The sequence below is a fragment of the Glycine soja genome, chromosome 12, assembly GCF_004193775.1.
Source record: "Glycine soja cultivar W05 chromosome 12, ASM419377v2, whole genome shotgun sequence".
Classification (NCBI taxonomy): domain Eukaryota; kingdom Viridiplantae; phylum Streptophyta; class Magnoliopsida; order Fabales; family Fabaceae; genus Glycine; species Glycine soja.
In genome coordinates this window covers 18,961,745-18,982,291 of record NC_041013.1, presented here as the reverse complement: position 1 = coordinate 18,982,291, position 20,547 = coordinate 18,961,745, and the positions used below count along the sequence as shown (strand labels likewise).

The following is a 20,547-nucleotide window of genomic DNA, read 5'->3' as shown; positions in this document are numbered from 1 at the left end:
GGGCCGGACGTGTGATGTTGCTCTGTTGATTCCAGGCCTAGCGTCTGTTTGCATCCGCCCATAGGTTTCTGAAAGCAGGAAATGATGTTACGCATACGTGACCATGTCCCCGTTTACTTTGGTCTCCCTTGACCTTTCGTTAAGCGCGGCAGTGGCCTTTGCTTGACGCAAATGTTTTCCTGTCTTTCGACCCATAGGATGAAAATATGCATGGGTATATGCTTGCATGAGCAGTTTAAAATGCAACAATGATGAGCAAAGCCCGTTATTTTCATTTTAATTAAGCATTCGTAGCACCCCTAGGGACCTGAGCGTAGGAGCTTGAAGCGACAACAGACACAACACAGGGATTGGGAAAAGACCCATAAATATGTTGTTTTATTAAATGTTGTGACCAGAGCTTAAAAAGGATAAGAAGCCTCGAAAAAAAAAACAAATGGGCAGCGAATCTCTGAATTTCCCTAAGTGTCATGCGTAGTATTGCTTGACGACATCGGCGTTCACGGGCAATGGAAACTCGATGTCATCCATGTTGGCAAGCACCAATGCTCCTCCCAAGAATGCTTTCTTTATGACGAAAGGTCCATCGTAATTCGGATCCCATTTTCCCCTGTTATCCCTTGTTAAATTGCATAGGCGTACCTTCTTGTCAAAAGAATTCTTTACTCGTCTTTGGTTTAGACGCCCATGGCTCACAGCCGTCAACCGTTTGCCCTCTATAAGGTTGAGTTGGTCGAAGCGCATTTGGGCCCACTCCGATTCTTTCAAACCGGACTCTGCCAAAATCCGCAAGGATGGAACCTCCACCTCGAATGGTAGTACAACTTCCATTCCGTACACCAATGAAAATGGCGTTGCCCCAGTTGAAGTGCGCACCGAAGTCTGATAGCCATGTAGCATGAAGAGGAGCATCTCATGCCAATCCTTATAAGACACAGTCATCTTTTGAATGATCTTCTTGATGTTTTTGTTTTCCGCCTCCACTTACCCATTCAACTTGGGCCTATAGGGCATGGAGTTGTAGTGCTGGATTTTAAAGTCCTCACACATTTCCCTCATCATCTTGTTGTTCAGATTGGTGGCGTTGTCCGTGATAATCTTTCTTGGCAATTCGTACCTTCCTTGTGATGCTGGCGTATGAGGTAGCTTTGACCCATTTGGTGAAATAGTCGATTGCTACCAAGATAAAATGATGCTCGTTTGAGGCTCTGGGCTCGATGGCCTCGATGACATCTATTCCCCACATGGAGAAGGGCCATGGCGCAGCCATGACATTTAGGGGTATCGATGGAGCGTTGACGTTGTCTATGAACGTCTGGCACTTATGGCATTTTCTCACGTGGAGACAACAGTCGTTCTTCATGGTGAGCCAATAGTACCCCGCCCTCAAGATCTTTCTAGCCATGGCATGCCTGTTGGCGTGTGTTTCGAAAGAGCCCTCATGGACTTCCACTATCATCTGCTCAGCCTCCTTAGCATCTACGCACCAGAGTAAAATCATATCATGGTTCCTCTTGTACAGCACGTTCCCACTCAAGAAGAAACCAGCCGCCAACCTTCTTAATGTTCTCTTGTCTTTATCGGAGGCCTCTGGTGGGTATTCCTTATTCTCGACATATCGCCTGATGTCAAAATACCATGGTTTACCATCCTGCTCCTCTTCTATCTGATAGCAATGCACGGCAGCGGACTTGCCGCGACACCAGAACTCGATGTACGACAAGTCTCTGTGCGGAGTTAGCTGGAACATGGATGACAATGTGGCAAGCGTGTCAGCCATTTGGTTTTCCTCTCGGGGGACATGGTGAAAGGAGACATCATCGAAGAATTCATCCAATTTCTTGATGTAAGCCTGGTAGGGTATCAACTTATGATCCCTAGTCTCCCACTCCCCTCTCAGTTGGTGAATTACCAGAGCTGAGTCCCCATAGACCTTGAGCCGCTTGAAGCCAAAGTCAATGGCCGCTTGGACTCTAAGGGCACATGCCTCATACTCGGCCATGTTGTTCATGCAGTCGAAACCCAGTCTGGCTGTGAAGGGTATGCATTGATCATCGGGAGAGAGCAAAGCTTCTCCAACCCTATGGCCTAAGGCATTCAATGCTCCATCAAACCACACAACCCACTTGTCCTTGTCCTCCTCTTCCTTGTCCTCCTCTTCCACCTCATGTTTGCTTCGATCTCGCTCAACTACTGAGACAAACTCTTTTTGGACCTTAGACAAGTCTTCAATTCGTCTTTCAGGATCATGCCTTCCACTCGTGACTGGTATCTTTCTTCTCTCTGAAGTTTAAGCTCACTGTTATTGCCTCACAAAGCTCCTTGGAACTTGTTTCGGTCATGTTCTTCCTTCCAGGCCCTCTTGGTTTCTTGCTCCAAGGCCTTGGCAGTGGCTGTGTTGATGTCTCTTAGTTCGTCATTCTCCTTTCGGATTCTGATAGCTGTTGTTTTAAACTTTTCATTGACTGCTTAGGCTTTTTCAAGCTCCGCTTTAAGGGCTTGCACCTCTTCGCTCTCTTCCGGGGCTTCAGCCTCTTCCTCTTTAGTGCCTCTCAGCTTCGGGAGCCAATCTAGACCTTATGTGTAGGCTTTCAACCACCTATGATAGTCGCCGACGGTCCCATTGCTACTTCCCCTAAGTTCTTTGTCCTTTCTCTGCACCATTTCCCTCGCCTTACAGAGTCCTTAAAGCACCTTTGCGTTGGGGTCACTGAAACCCCGTGTGACAAAAGGTGTGAGGCTCTCCACCAATAGGCTCGCCAAGCTGTCTTATTGCGAGGACGGGATTATAGTTGATACAACCCCTTGTCCCCATCAAGGGAACATTTGGAAATCCTCCACATGAATACAAAATTCCTGATCTTCCTTCCTTCTAGAAAGGGAACCAATTGACCGACGCCCCTGCTATGCTTACCAAGAGTTGGTCCCAATTTGCTTCCCTCTTTTCGGCGCATGAACGATGACTTTGCAGGGGGCAGGTGTGTCTCACATCTTGGCAGAAAAGGTGTGAAAGCAACCACACATAGAGGGTTGATGTGCAGCAGATCTCTTATGTTACTCGTTTCACACCTCCGTTCGAATGTGTCATATATGTCAGCCAAGATGGCGACGACCGGGCTTTCCTTGCTGTGGTGAAAGGCAAGGAAGGCATCGATTGCTGCTAGGTCTACCAAACCATCCACGTTCAGAAAGAGGACCACTCCAAAGATTAACAGTGCCAAGACATTAATGAAAGGAGGTCGTTTGTTTTGGCTCTTTCTTCTAGACACTTTCTTGGTATATCGACCACTCCATTTCTATTTTGCTTTACCCGGAGAAGAGATAAGGCTTCCTCCCTCCCAGAGGGCATCCAAGAATTTCTTCAAACTCTTCTACAGTCGATACTAGCTAGAAATCTTCGAAGGTGAAACATCTCGAAGGCTGGTCATAATACTGGGTGAGGGAAGCGATCGCCTTCGCATAGACTTTTATCATAGCCAAGTCGAGATCAAACCGTAGGCTTTGTGGAAGGCTTGCCGTTGGAGCTTCCCCATCAAACCCCCTAATTCTTGTAAACTAGTGACCTCTAGACCCTTGATCTTGACTTGGTAGAACCTTTTCTTGAGCAGAGGCATTTGACTTGATCCCATGCTTTACTAGAATGGAAAAAGTCTCGTGTGAATCAATACTCTGACATATACTATGGGAGAAATGGATGAATGCATGAAGAAATGTTTATGTGACACATGGCACCAATGCATATTACGGACACAGGAGGCCGAAAGATTATCTCTTTTTAACCACAACATTTTGGCAACAAAACGCCCCATGTATGTACTTAAGAAGATAATACAGACCTTCTGGCTTCCCGTGACAACATGACGGGACCAAACATACAATGCAAACGTAATGACCCGACGTGACGAAAATGTGCATGGGTTTGCATCGCGGTTGAGGTGCAAAATCAAGGTAATACTCTTAGTTAAAACATGCAACAGAGACGCACATGACATTTTATGCATGTAGGTGTTTTAAAGAAAAAAAACAGCACACAACGTGTTTGCTGTGTGCCCCTATTTTGGGTACCTAATATGGAAGGAAATAAAGGCTTTTAGTAACAATTCCCGAGGTAGTCATGTCTCTCTTGATGGTTTCTAGAAGTATCATTCCCTTTAACAAAAATATTGTGGTGGTTGGGACTACCAGCAACAATACATCATTAAAGAAGAAAAACTCTAGATGAGGTTTCATTGTCATCAAGCAAGTCGGGGACTTAGCATGACCATAGATTCACCTCCACTTCCTAAGTTCCCATGGACCCGGGTATAGGCCCTTTTTCAACTCACCGTGTGTGCAAAAAGGTGTTAGTGTTTGTGTGCATCAAATGAATAACTATTTACTTCATGCATATATTACAACACGCTTAAAGCATTACAAAGTTACATAAGAACATAAAGGAAATAAAACTGACGGAAGGGAAATTACAACATTTGTACAGAAATAAGTAGGCCTAACTCTCAAAATACATCCCCAGCGGAGTCGCCAACTGTCGCAACCTACCCTTCCGCGGGAGGGCGACGCGAGGCACACAAGAGCGTCTTCCAAGGGAGGAAAACGCGCGGAGTCGCCACCAACGTTTATTCAAGGAAAACATCGGAAAAACCAAAAATGCAGTCTACGAACTTTAAGTGTGAAAGGTTCGGGAGTTGTTTTTACACACGGGGAAGGTATTAGCACCCCACGAGTCCGCCACAAAGGACGACAGCCTTTAATCAAATGTGCAATATCATGACTTTGATTTGTTTTTATTTTCCCCTTTTTTATGTTTTTTATCTTTTGTGCTTTTTATGTTTTTTAGTTTTTGTATTTTTTATCATTTTGTGGTCGACAAGGGTATTTTCCTTGCTCCTACGTATTCCTCAATTGCGATGAGGAAATCAGACCTATGTAGTTCTTTCAAAACTAAACGTTGGTTAATTTGTTATTATCTTTTTTCGCAAGATTGACTTTAATCGAACAAAATTCATTTAAGGCGTTGGACCATTAAACGGTCTTTTGATTCTTTTGAAATGAGAGAAACGTTAAGGCATTGGACCATTAATGATCTCTTGGTTGTGAAAGAAGAGAAACGTTAAGGCGTTGGACCATTAACAATCTCTTTGTTTTTTAAAGGAGATAAACGTTAAGGTGTTGGACTTTTAACGATCTCATGGGGTCGACAAAAGCAGGGCTTTTTCTCCTATGTATCCTCAATTGCGATGAGAAAATCAGACCTAAATAGTTCTTGCAAAAGCGGTAAAGTTATGTGTTGATTTTATGCTTTTGAACGGTCCATGTTAACCAATAAAAGCAAAGAGGACTATTTTAAGGTGTTGGACCTTAAAACGGTTTTGAGTGATATTTGCGGACAAAGCTTGATTTGTGAGTTGATTTTAGCCTTACTTTCACTTTGGTTATTAGTCAATTCATTCAAGAAAACTTTCAAAGAAAAACGTCCGATTGATTTTTTTAATTATTTTATTCAAATATATTTTTATTATTTTTCAAAAATATTTCATTATTTTATTATTTTCAAAGATATTTTGATAATTTTATTATTTTTTTTTTTTACATATTTTGATAATTTTATTATTATTTTGCTTTTTTTTTTATTTAACCGAGGTTACAGCGTGAACAATCGGTTGTATTTTATTTTAACAGTGATTGAACGAGATTACAATACAAATGATCGGTTGAAATTCATTTTATTAATTATTAAACAAGATAATGGCTTAAATAAATGGTTGAAAGCTCGTTAAAAGCGAAAGAAAAGAATACCGAAAGTAAACGAGATGAAGAATGAAAGCAAACAAAACAAGAATGAATTGAAAGCCTCGGATTCGAAAACTTACCGGTTGAGGATCGAAGAACGAATGAAGAACGAACGAAGAACAACATGGAACGAACGAAGAACGGTAAAGAACTTCCCCGGAATTGTTCACGGAAACGTCTCAGAAGCATTACGGAAGCACCTCGCCTTGGATTTTTTTTCTTCTTTCTCTTCTCCTCACTAATTTCAAGTGAAAGCTTAGTACAAAAATTGTTGGATCCTTAAACTCAGCCCCTTTCCCCTATTTTTAGGAGAAAATGGGAGGTGATTGCCACCCAGAGGCTTCTTGAGGAAGATTCTTGAGTGCACCCCAATTGATAAGTTCACCCCCCTTTCGTACTTTACAAAAAAAGTTACGGAAGCATTATGGAAGCGTATCGGACTTGATTTTCTTCTTCTTTCTCTTCCTTTTCACGAATCCTAAGTGAAATATGTTTTCCCAAGGTTACAGAAATTTTACGGAAGCTCCGGATGCCTTGGATGCCATTTTTTTAACAAAATGGAGGAGGTGGTTGTCGCCCATAGGCTTCTTGAGGAATATTTTTTAGCAAACCCCCGATTGATGAGTACACCCCCTTCTAAGTTGCTTAGTGATGAAGTTTTCTGAGCGCACCCCATAATTGGTAAGTTCACCCCAACCTTCTAGAATGTTATAGATGAAGTTTCCCGAGTGTACCCGTAATTGATAAGTTCACCCCCTTCTAGTATGTTCTGGATGGTCCAATGCTAGTTACACCCCAAAGTTTGATAAGTGCAACCCCACTTTTGTGTTTTTGGCTGATTTCTTTCCGAAACCTCACGGATTTCATGGCGATGATTGTTAAGTTTTCCAAAGTGACCAATTGAGATCCGTGTGCCAACAAAAAATCATCTCTAGAAAAAAATGGCACTTAACGATCTATTTACACCCCGCTAGTTTTACTAAACACAACCTCATTTTTTGCATTTTTTACCGTTTCTTTTCAAGAACGTCTCAGAACTTTATGGATTCCATGGATACAGGTCTCAAGTGTTTGGAAGTGGTCAAAGGAGGTCTGCATCCTCGCAAACGATGGTCCCCGGACAAAATTAGGATATGACAAGTTATCTATGAGTATTAGTTTTTTTTAGTACTTTTTCGTTTTTCTTCTCTCGCTCTCCATCTACCTAACAAAAAGAAATGAATCATTATTTATATTTTTTTCTCTTAATGTTTATTTTTCTCTTCTGGAAGTATATCCTTAATGATCAAACATGAAAATAACAATTTAGTATTCAATAACAACTATACATGATTTTGACTTCTTTATATTTTCCAATTGATTGATATGTATCAGGTAGTCGTAGGAAGTTTTCTGGCAGGAAACCAACATGAGTAGAAGCCAAGAAAACATAAATTGAATAGGTAAGTGTAAGAATAGTCAAATCCTTTCAATAATGCTTTTGAATACAACACAGATACTATTAATTTTCTTATATGGAGAAATTATTAGGTACTTAAGGGATCCTTGGTATCTATGGTTTCCATAAATTTCAATTTTATACGTATTTAAATATTTTAGTTTTAATTTATAATAAATAGTTAATAATATTCAATTGTGTGTTATGTGTAGATTAATGAAAATCATGATAGCTTGAGACTATCTAATAATTTTTCCCTTTATTGCCTTATGTCCTAGTCTTAGATTCTTGATGTCTCTGCCTTGGCATTTGCCTGAGTAAAGGCTTAAAAATGATTTATCAATGAACCATTATTTATTTATTAAGTCTTACTTATAAAGTGATATTTATTTACAAATGTTTTATTAATGAAAGATCACACCTCGTATCTAAGACCTTTCACGGGTGCTTTATCATCAATGTAGTTCATTACCACTGCCGGCAAACCTGAATTCAAACTTGGAGAAATCCATATATTAATTATGCATAATTGGTCTCTGATCGGTGTTGAAATATTTAGGCAAGGAAAGCCCCTCGAGCATTGAAAGGATTGGTGAAACTACAGACATTAGTGAGAGGTCACATTGACAGGAAGCACACAACAGAGTGGCTGCAAAGAGTGCAAGCACTCTTACATGTACAGGCCCAAATCCGTGTTGGCCGGGCCCAAATATTGCACTCCCCCTCTTCCACTGCCCACCTCCATGTAAGCATTCTCAATTGCCTCTTACATTTAGTTTTTCCTCTCTTTTTCTTTCTTCTTTTTTTATTAAAATTAAAATACAGTTAAGTGATCAAAGAAGAATGCCAACTTTTGTCTTGTTCTAGTTTGATTGCCTTTAAGAGTGTGTTTGGGTTGTCAACCTACCTTATGTTTTCAAAAGCATGGAAAGGCATACTTTTGGATCCAACTTACGTTCAGGGCCTTGGCACCGATTTTCCAAACATATACTAAATGAGTTACATAATAAATTATATGACATGGCTAAGCATATTTTAAATTTGATCAATGGTGCCTAATTCATTCACAGGGTCCAGCAACACCAGACAAATTTGAAATCCCCATTAGATCTGAGAGCATGAAATATGATTTGTACTCGTCACCACTACTCAAGGTATTTTACCTTCATTTTGTACATGATTAAATTTAGTGAGTGAATTTAAGTATGGAAACATTCCTATGATTGTAGAGAAACAACTCTAGTTGTGAGGAAACCAGCAGGTAGTGGTATGAAGATCATGGACTCTGGTTGCTCCCATGGAGATTCCTTCCAATATAAAGCAACCATGGAATTCGGAATACTCAGGTATGATCCTAATTAAGTTTTAGTAGTAGCTGAAAATTGAAAAATAGTTTATTATTCTTTTTATTGGTTGAAATTAATTATTAAATGTTATAAAATGTTTATAAAAATGTTGGATGAATAAGATAACAACTCATTTTTATAATACCTATAAGTGCTTATATTATAGGATAAGATATAAGTTTCAAATATTGGTACTTTTAATGTTTATTTATTTAACATAAAAAATACTTATACTGCAATATAAATTTATTATTGAGAGTAATTTGAACCAAATTGGTTATAGGCCTATATGTCGATCAATTAAACAGGCTCGAGCCAGTTCTATATATAACCCTTGGTAAAAGAGTTAAAGAACATTGATGTGATTTTTTAGGTACTTGTTCGGAACAACCTCAACTTATCCTCAGGATCCCTTTAGAAACTTAGTGCATATAATAATTTTAGTCTGACCGTGTTAACTTTACTACGTATGTTTAATTTAAAGAATTCATTATATTATAATTCTTCGTATAACATATCAATAAATTCACGTGAAAAAAGAAGTTCTCATTTCCATTTTAGCTAACATCATGAATTCTCTAAACACATGTAAAATCTTAATGAAACATATTTAAATTCTTTTCTTCATTGATTATATATGTGACTGGTGTGGAATATTTTATTCTAGCTTCAATTTTTTGTTTAAATTCAAGTACTAATTCTTACAATCAATTTCTCTGTCAATTTTTTTTTTTATTGTTACTTACATATGTTTCTTTTAGCAATTACAGAGTTATTAAGACCTAACAAGAAAACGTGTTTGCCAAAATTATGATTTGCTAACTGGCTTGAGCCTTCAAGAATTTCTATTCACCAAAAAATACTACCAAGTACTAAGTAGTTGTAGTACTACCTAATGCACTAACTTAATATACCAAAGACCAAAAGATAGTCAACTATTTTTCATGCATGCATTCTACTACCACCGTGACTTCAATAAGTGATCTTCATTTCTCTCAACCAATTTAAAGTGAAAAATTCCTAACTTAAAGACCTCTTCAATTCACGTACTCTTCCATAAACATCCAAACAACTTTTGCAGCATAGAAATGAAAAACTTTTGAGTAAAACACTTCCTCACCCATCACGTGAGAGCTATTAGTAAGTCTCATCTAATTTTACTTGACTAAATATGCCTCCATTCAGTGCCATACCACCCCGCTCTCATTCACTCCATTCACGTTTCAAGCCTATATGTCAATCAATTTGGTTATAAGAACTGGCTCGGGCCTGTTTAATTGATCGACATATAGGCCTTTTAATGTTTATTTATTCATTATGTAGTTTGTAGAAAAATAAGCTCCTTAAACCAATGGAAGGGGTGGATGATTATATTGTTCTCTTCACTTAGTATAAGCATGATTCACACATTTTATTCGAAAAATTATAGTACTTTTTAGTTGTTTTTCTCTCTTTTCATTGATTTATTGGGAAAGTGCATTTTTCTTTCATCAGATAAACTTATGGAGAGAAATAAGGAAAATGTATTTCATTGGGTATTTTTGAAAAAAAAAATCAAAAGGAAGTGTAGTAGCAACAATGGGGAATAGAAATAGCATTAGTTTTTTTAAGGCAAACAAGAGAACATATATATATATGGAATTATATCACAATACACAGATTTTTAAAATGTAAATAGTTTTTTGTATCTTCTCTAAAGATTGTTAGGTTCGCAGCACCAGCACGTTCAATATTCTTTTATTATTTGTATGATATATTATACTAGTAAATAATTCAGTTCTCAATCCCTTTTCTCGGTTATATTAGTTTTTTTTTTGCTTGTTTCACCTAATTGTGTGTTTCAATTGTGGTTTGTGAACGAATTCAGTTCCGAGAACGCACATTGACGATGAGTATGCTTATGCTGCGGAAAAGGATCCTAAAATTTTGCTGACTACTTCCAGGGATCCGAGTGCTCCTCTTCAACAGTTTGTTAAGGTTTGCTTGCTTTGGTGAACTTTTGTTTCAATTCTTTTTATTTAAATAAACCATGTTTTGTATATATTTGTTTGATGCTTTGCAGACATCTCATTGTTTATTGTTATTCAATTCTTTTGTGTAGGAGTTGAGTTTTGTGTTTCCCAATGTGCAGAGGGTGAATCCCGATGGTCAGGTTGGTGCCTTTACTTACTATTTTTCCGTCCATTGTCTCGTCTTCTGCATGTTAGTGGTGCGAAGATTTGATTATTGGGTGGTTTCTTTGTTTATATTTTTTCGATAACAAAGTGTGTTTGTAATTAGAAATAAGAGAACTAGGGTAGGAGGATAATAAATGAGTAAATGGCCAAAAGCTAAGTGGACTCAACAATTGAAACATTAATAATAATATATTTTGTGTTGCATTTTTTTACAAGGTGATTTTTTTTCGAAGTTTTACTTAACTGTTTATTCATTCAGGTATATAACTTGTGTCAATCTTTTTATATTAGTATTTTTATTTCTATAAATAAAACTATTATTTTGTCCTTTATTTTTCAATAAATTCAACATAAGTTTATTTAATTAATAAGATTGTATTAGACAATGTCCTCTTAACAAACAATAACAAATTAACAACACTCCTAACAGTAGCAAAATGTATTTTTTAAGTCTTGATCACTTGTTATTGTCGGTTACTATTTCAATACTAGAAAAATCTGTTTTATTTCAATACCAACTTCAGTTGGCAGTGACTATGTTAATTAAATGGTCAAGATCGGTTTAAAACATGATTTGCAGGATTCTTGGTATCTAATTTAGTGAGGCCATTTTTTATTAAAGAAATATTTGAATAGACTATATCTTCCACTAAACAATGTTTAAAAAAAACAATCAATACCCATGCTGCAGGTCCAGTGAATAGACTATCTCTTCCACGCAAATATAATATTTATGGCATGGAATACATTTCCCTGCGTCACTCAATTGCTTGTTAAATCTTAAATAGGTGAATGAAAACAAAGGTAAAGAGATATTGACAACAATAGCATGAACAAATATATGCATGTAGGGCCAACTTGCATATCTATGAAAAAGGGGTTGAACTAAACCATGTCTCCATCGCCTGATGGATGGTTTTCCTCTACTAAAATTTAATGTTATCCATTAGAGAAATTAAGGTAGAGTGTTTTGGTAGGGTGAAATGAAAATAAATTGAGATAAAAGAATTTAAATTAAAGTGTAATTTAAATTTTATTTTATTGTTCATTTTACTCCTTTTTAATTCTCTTTTATTTTAACAAAATAGATTATAAGTTTGAGCTCTAGCTTGATTTTAATTTTTTAAATTCTGACCATAATTCTCAGGATTATTTTGTTGTTTTGATTTACTAGATATTGTTATCATACTTATATACTTATATTATACTTTGTTAGTTCTGTTATATTATAAGGTGATAAGAATTAGTCATCATAACATTACTAAAAACTTATGTATTAATTGAGATCAAGTTGAGCAATTCAATATAAAAACTCTACATAAATAAATGTTATAGTAGTTCTTTTCGGTTGCCTTTGGCTAATATCATGAACCATATTTCTAATGGCTTCTTGTATCCGTGAAATTTATCCAGATGTGCTAAGTGAAGATCATTTTCTTCAAAGGATCGAATTGCATATTCTGTAATTCAGTATGTGAGTTTGGTTTGGTTTTCTTACTCTTAGATATATGACCATGATGACTCAAGTTCAGCACTAAGGTTATGATTTCATATTTATTTATTTGATTTGTGGTTCCCAAGGATTAATAGTCCTTATTATTTATTTGATTTTTGGTTCCTAATAATTATCTTTTCTTTATGTGATTGTAGGTTTTTTTTTCATGCCAACCATGTTATTGTAAACATTGCTTGTCTAGATTATCCCAATTAATTGTGGTGATTTTAAGGAATTTCAATGAGCAATATTGATTGATAAGAGACATTAACCACGATTATGTTTATAACCGTCATAAAATACTCTAATCATCTTACAAAATATACATTTTAAGATGATTATGAGCTGAAAAAATGCACATTTCAAAGTTTTTTACGACGATTATTTTGTAACCGTTATTAATGGTCTCAACTTCCAATGAAGTTGACTATAACAACGGTTTATAACCGTCGTTGAAGGCCTATATTAACCGTCTTAACATCCTTTTTTTTTGCAGTTGTGGTGGATAAAATAAATTAATAAATAATGTAAATGGCTTAATTGTACATAACACCATGTAGGGAAAAATTCAATTATACACATCTCTCTTTCTTGAAAGACAACAACAACGCATCATTATAAGAGAATTAAAAAAACCTTGAATTGATAAATTAGCTAAACAAAAATTTCTATAAAACTTCGATCCCATAATTTTCTTAATCTAAATTTTCTCCTAATCAAATATTTATCTTATTTCTAATTTTTTATCTTTTTAATTCAAATATTCTCAAAAATTAAATCTTATGTTTTCCCATTTATTTAGTTTCTATTTATAATTTATACTTATGATAATCCAAAAATACAATTCTTGTAGATTTGATATTATCACTTGACATCCATTGTATGCTTACGGTTTTCTCGCATCACATAACAACTATTAGAGACATAATTTTGAGTTGTGTTGGATCTGGTCTCTCATATTTTCGGGTGTTTTTCAGTTGCTATCCGACCTGTATTTTCTTGGGACTATTTTCTATTAGAGGATTTTTATATAGTTTGTAAGGTGTTTGTGTTGCTTTTGCACGTTGTACACTTGTACTCCACTAGTTAGGTATTTCTTATGCCCTTCTTATAATGGTGTTTTGTTTAATAATATGGTTTGCTTAGCTAATAAAAAAAACTTCATTTCAAATATTAATCTTTAAGATTGTTCATCTAAGTAATCTTCAAAACTTTAGATCTTTCATTTGTCTTTTCATTTTACTTGCCTCGTATTGTTACAGTATATTTTTTTCATTGATACCTTTTCCTTCGTTCTCTGGAATACTTTTTCAATTTTTTTTACTAATAACATTTGCACGGACTCTGGAACAGGGCTTTAATAGCGTTTGGGTGTAAATTGTTTTTGAATTTACCAACTGGGGATTTTTTTTAACTTGAGTTGTAAAAATTTTTATGACTTAAGTTATTTTTGAATTTCAACTTTAAAATCGTTAAGTTTTGTTTTACATTTACGATTTTGAAGTTGTAAATATTTTTTTATATTTATAACTTTGATGTTGTAAATGTCTTTTTTATTAAAAAATATATATTAAAAAATATATATAATCTAAAATAAAACCATATAAAAAATATACAAAATATTAAATAAAACTAAAAAATTAAAAAACATTTATTTATTAAATGATTAAATAAAAAAATTGCAATTTTTATTAAAAAATTAACTTAAATAAATACGACTTCAGATAAAAAAAATGATAACGAATATTACAGTTTTTAACACAGAATTCATAATACTACGAATTACCTCAAAATGAGTAATAATTCATGATGGTTCCCCGATAAATTTGAAAAAAAAAATACACCCAAATACTATTAAAGCCGTGGAAATGGTTTCACGTACTCATTAATTAGGTAATGCAGTGGGTGCGGATTTGTGGCAACTGAATCCTTGAGCCTAAAATAGGCCTTAAATGTAGTTGTTCATTTTTCCTATTTTTTAAAATGTATTTTACATTTTCTTTATTCGAAAGACTTATTTTTTTCAACCCATGTTTTGGTCAAAGTTCCCATGTAAATAATTCCCATGTTTGTCATCCCAAAAATCTTTGGCTTTTCATTACCTTGTGTGGTGATAAAATTCCATCATTGGCACAACTATATAAGGCTATAATTTGTAAATCTGTTCGCTAACCCCTAAAAAGTTAATGGACAACAAGATAGAGAAATCCTGCACGATCAAATAAAATACTAGGAAAAAGAGAGAGAGAGAATGTTCTGTAGTATACACCTTCATTAATTTTGTTCAGGGAAGGTTGCCAGTGGCTCTATGACATTCATCAATAACAAATATCAACCATATTATTTTCATACACAAGAATGTTTTCTTAAGGCATCCAAAAGAATTTGGGGTGTCGGCCGGATTGAAATCAACTTCTTCATTTGAATTTTTTTATTTTTTTTCCCTTTCAAATGTACAAATTCAAAAAAAATAAAAAAACACTACTGCAATAAAACTTTTTAACGACAGTTAAATTGGACTTATAAAGACGGTACATGCCACCATTTTCTTGAATTTTCTTCGCAAGGACCACTTAATGCACAGACACCACCATCTGTACATTCACATGTGTATACAACATACTCAAATAATTGGCCGTCCAAGTTTGAGAATAATTTATTTAATTGAGTGTGTTTAGCAAAAACCAATTTGTGAAAAATAATTTTTTTAAAGTTACTTTTATAAATTAATTTTTTAAGTATAAATCATTGTGACTAAAATAATCTATTTCAAACAAGTTGTGAATTGGTGATTTGTTTACCTTGTCCTCCTGAAGCGTTGTAGTATATCGATACTAGAGCAGAACGAACATGGAAAGTAATTTGAACACAAGAACAACAAAAGGTGTATATTAGTTTAAAGCAACTCGGTCATTATTCAAGATTTTCAACTTTTTTCCATGCTTCAGTGTTTATAATTGTCCTATAAACCTCGTTTTTTGTGACTTCCTCTTCACATAAAAAATAAAGGTCATGTCTATATTTCATTAAAAAAAAGTTATATATCTTTTATCATTATTTAAATCTCTATTTGAATTATGCAACTATCAAACATAAATTAGGTAATATATTTGTAGGTCCTTAAATTATTTTTAAAAAATTAAATCAAGTCCTTAAACCAACTAATTTTTTTTGTAATCGATTGTCTAGTTTTTTATAAATTTTATAATTGAGTCCTTCAAATTAATAAAACTATCACAAATGGTTACTTTTCTGATAGTTTCAAAATTTTATAAACTAACTTGAGTAACTCATTATAATGATTCCATTCACAAAGCATACCTGGGTTAATTGTCTAGTTTAATGATTTTCACGTAACAGGGTAATATTAGCTGGGTATCTATGAAATTACTGAAAAATAAAAGGGTATGTAAATTTTCAAAGGAAAAAAAACCTAAAAGAATCACACCAATAGTTGTTTTCAGCAAAAGACAAAAATTATAGAGCAAATGAAAGACAGAGGTGAAGCAGATGAAGTGCAGAAATATATTGTAGACAGTAGAGTATAGCTTTACAGTGTTTTGTTAAAGTAGCCATAAAGATATTGTGCTCTTACCAAGCTTTTGATCATCAATGTTCTACACTTGCTCATCAAGTTTGATATTCTGACATTAATAAACACTGCTCCTGACTCCTTGGCAATAGCTTTGGCAAGCATGGAGAAGCAAGGACCATTCTGCAACATCAATGGAGAAACAACTATGTTTTATAGACCATTATGCAACATCAATGGAGAAACAACTATGTTGTATACTCCTACTGAAAGCAATAATCTTCTTCTCTTTCTCTTTGTTAAATAATTAGTTACCAGAGTTGTTATTATTATTTATATAATCATGCACTTTGCTCGAGTTCTAAAATACAAGTAAATTATGGCAGGAGAATCAATTCTAGCTAGCTTGAAGTAAAACCCACGTTACTGAACCACTAGGCAAACATACCAGAAAAGAAAGTTGTTAAAAAGAAAAACGTGTTAAAATAAGGAAAAGGGTCATGTCATGTCCTCACAACAAAATGAAGGTATAATTAATCATTTTAGTAAGTGAATCACTTTATATATAAATTTAAGCATGAATCTTCAACCGCACTTAAATGTCTTTGGTTAATTTTCATGTCTGAAATTTAAACTAACAATTATTATAGTAGTGTATTGGGCAGATATAAAGTTAGCGTGTCTAAAGTGCTTTTTGTCATGTATTCTTGTCTAGAGAAAATATTACTAATACATCTTTTGCTGTTAGTATTTTTATTAATATATTTTTTGCTAAAATAATAAGGAGTATGGGTAGATTTTTTACCAAGAGTGAAAACACATACTTTAGTGTTAAGCTTTTTTCGATTTTATATTTTGCGCCTTTCCAACTACCTCTACCATGGTGCTAAGTTCATGTATGCATGGATGGTTCGTCTATCTTCTGTTTTGTGATTATCAGATGATTGTTAAAAAAAATATAATTTAGTGTCTTGGCATTAATTATCTGTATAGATTTTTTGTGGAATATCAAGTCTAGTTGTTATTTATTTTGGGCCGCTGGACTACTATGTTTTGGATCATCTCAGAGGTTGGTTTGGACCTTGGATATCAACCCGGAAATGGAGTCCGCAAAAAAATATATTAAATAAAAATATATATTTAAAAAATGGTTTAGTATGTTTCTAACATTTTTTTTATCTGTTTTTGCTCTACTTACTTCGTTTAGTATGCTCTTTGGCATCAAGTCTTAGATGCATCAAGGGCCCATATTTTTTGTCTAGGTCTCTTAATTTTCGATGTGGATTAGATGTAACAAGATGGGGTATGTTTCCTATCATAGGTAGCTTCCATGGGCCAGGGGGTATGTTGGAATTGAATAAGATTAATAGCAAGTTAAATTCAGACCAGTTTGTTGAACTTCATTAGCCATGTGAAATTTTCAAGCATAGAAAGGAGTCAATTAAAAAATTACTAGTGAAAAAATCATTTAGAATTTAAGAGGAAAAAAATTCTTACAAGCATATTAGAGGACTGATGGGATGAAATTTCTCCACCAATAGCTAGATGACTGTAAATATTGAAATATTAGATGTAAAACCAATCTTACAACTTCCTGCAAGAAAATTACACCTCCAAATTATTAGAAAACAGCCAAGAGGAAATTGGTAGTAAAAACAGAAAAGAAAAGAAATAGTAGCAGAAATATTTCATAAAATTTATGTTGACCAAAAATTGTACTACTTGATCAAGCTTCATGCAACGAACTTCAATAAATTTGGGAATATTTCATTTGTGAGATTATAGAGGACTCTGAAGCATGCCTTCATGTAATTTGGTAGCTGGTCAATTGCTGTAATATCTCATCTGCATTATTAAAAAAAATTAGTAATCATTGTTTTTAATTTCTTTTCATCTTTCCATATAAAAAAATATTTTTATCTAAGAAAACTCTTAACTAATAATTAGTGATTGGCCCTGCAAACAGCTTTTGTGATAAGAATTTAATGGTCACCTGAATTAGAAGAGATACACTCTGCTCAATATTCTTGGACCTGTGGCAGCAGGTTCAACACTGCTCAATATTCTTGGAGAGGTCTATTTTGATAGCATCTTCATACCTTATTACTCCAAAAGCCTTAAAGTAAAGAGAGTAATTGGTCAGTGTAAGCCTACCTGGCAATTAAAACCAAAGCAACATTTACATTTTTATATGAAAATATTAATTTTATGAATTCTAATGCAATAATAAAATTAAGATCAGAGACACCAAGCAGCTGACCAGGCCAACTTGTTGATCCAATGTCGCGAACTACTGAGTGCTGGCTGTTCCATCTACATGTAATATATATTCAAAATTATAACCCTATGTTTGGATGGGGAAATTTAACCAGGTAAAGTATTTTAACAGAAATATTAAATTGTCTTTCAATAATCTAATATGTTTGGATGAGATATTTTAAAAGTAATTAAAATGCTGTCATTTTTATAAAGTATTTTAATATATTAATTTGAGAGAATTTGAAATTCTCATTAAAAAGCAAAGAAATTAAAATTTCCTTTCTCTCTCAGCACACACCACGCGCTCTCCCTCTATCTCATCGCACACTGCAGACGAGCTCTCTCTCCCTCTCAACACACCATCACAAGCTCTCTCTCTCTTTCCCTCTCAGCAACGTCACGAGTTACCACTCCCTCTCTGTGGCTTTTCTTCCTCTCGCTGGTAAGTTCCTCTCTCCCTCGTTATCTCTGTTTTATTTTTCTTTTTTCAAAGTTTATGTTTGTTTGATTTTGATTTCATTTTTGTAGTTATAAGGGTTGCTTATTTTTTATTTATTTATGTTTTGTTTTCTATTTTGTTTCTGTGATTTTGATATGTTGGTGGGTGTGAATTGAATGGATTTGGAGTTGAGATAGATTGTGAGCACCATATGTTTGTGAATATGCATCAAAGAGAAATAGAGAAACAAATCTATTTAAATTTCTTGAACTGTATGATTTTCTGGGGGTTCAAGGGAATTGGTTTATTTGGCATTTTAGTTATTTGTTGATGGGGTTCAAGGGATTATTTAGGCTTAGAGATAGCTTCAGAACCTGTGGGGATGTGAGTTACCTTGAGTGGAGAGTGTTTCTTGCAGAATGACAAGAGCATCGAACCCAAGAACTCTAGAACTGAATCAGCAGGTTTGGAGCTTTCAAGCACCAACATCTCTACAAATCAAGTGGAATGTAAACCGATTCAAATGCCTATCAGTGTCAACTTTAAACTTTTAGCAAAAAAATAAAAAAGGAATGCAATGGCTTTAAAAAACAGAATAGTTATACCTCACATGTAGCAATAAAATGAAACCAGTTACATAATATACATGTAAAAATGCAGTAAGCAAGTGGAAATCCTCCCCCAAAATACCAATACACAAACATAGTTTGATACAAATAGTCCAAACCCATGCCCAAAGGCATAAGCATCATTGTTATTAACAACAACTACACAAATCCAAATGTCCAAAACCACCATCCATATATATGGCACAGTACCAGATTGCAGAATATATAGTGGACCTTGTTTGGATAAGCTTTTCTATAAGCACTAATAGGAGAAGAAAATTAAAAAGAAAAAGCTTCTCCATAAGCTAATGAGTAGAAGCTTTCTCATATTACTTCTCCAAAAGCTAATTTTTAACCTATGCATAAACTAGTTTTAGTTTATGAACTAGTTTTATTTAGCTTGACTCTATTTTGAGGGCGGTGGCTTCTAGGAATATAGTTGGTTGACAAGAGAAGCATGTGACAGTTAAAAAAGCAGAAACGAGAGAGAGGAGTCTTAATACAAATTAAGAACTTTGGGATATTAAAGGTTCAGTAGCCTATGAGTTAGGTGGCATGAAGAATAGAAATTATAATCATGTGAAAAAATGCTTCTAAGAATCTTGTTGGACTCGTTTGCTTCAACCACAGACAAAACATTCATTTCTTTACCAATTCTTTTTCACGGGTTGCCATATGAACATTGAAACTTTATAACCGTGAAAAACCCCATTAATACAGAGAACTACGAATATGACTTAATTATTAGCAAATAAAAAAAGATTTGCTAGCGAAACTCATGTCACAGACAATTACACTTTTTAACAGAATCATATATATACTCTTAAAAAAACAAATTAAGAGAATTAATATGATTGATTTTGTGCTAGATTAGCCATGAATAACCAGACCCATGAATGAACCTTGTCATATTTTTGTGGTTTTCTAAAACAAGATTGTAGTATGAAAATATGAATTATTATCATTTCCTTTCTACTGGGAGCGGAGGGGGCTCATCTGTTTGCTTGGTGATACTGTCTGTTACTTGGGGCATTTATTTGAGTTCGAAGTTCGATGCTTCCATGCTTCCATGCAGTTTATTCTTGTCTATTTTGCAGTTTTATATATGCAGGGAGTTATGGTGTTACTGGTGTATATGTTGGTTCTGTTTTTTGGTGGGTTTGGGAGTGATCGTGATGCAAGATTGGCTTACATAATTAATTTGGTGGGTGTGATTTCACAGTTGATGTGGCTCGGGTTATTATTTTGTGACAATAATTCAGACAGAACAAGCAGAAGCCGTTTTTATTTGGTCTATGTGGCTCGAAATTTTTGTGACTTACTATGACAGAAGAATTAAAGGCTTAATTAAGATGTTACATCCAACAGAAAAAGTTATATCACTAGTAAAATATGCATGCAAATGCATTCTAAAAACACCATCACATGAATGAGTTCAAAACTTTCCAAATTTAAAAAGAAAA

The 20,547-nt window shown here is 34.5% G+C and overlaps 1 protein-coding gene and 1 long non-coding RNA gene across 2 annotated transcripts; one reads left to right on the top strand and one right to left on the bottom strand.

Moving 5' to 3' along the window:
- Positions 1–468: 468 nt before the first annotated feature.
- Positions 469–3,151, bottom strand: LOC114378851. The gene is made up of 3 exons (XM_028337450.1): positions 3,070–3,151; positions 1,118–2,283; positions 469–882 (listed from the first exon to the last, which is right to left on the bottom strand). The coding sequence occupies exons 1-3, from the start codon at positions 3,149–3,151 to the stop codon at positions 469–471; spliced, it is 1,662 nt and encodes a 553-aa protein (XP_028193251.1).
- A 7,251-nt stretch (positions 3,152–10,402) lies between these two features.
- LOC114378297 lies at positions 10,403–12,470 on the top strand. The gene is made up of 3 exons (XR_003659294.1): positions 10,403–10,551; positions 10,676–10,726; positions 12,165–12,470. It is a non-coding gene; the product is annotated as an uncharacterized LOC114378297 (long non-coding RNA).
- Positions 12,471–20,547: the final 8,077 nt, after the last annotated feature.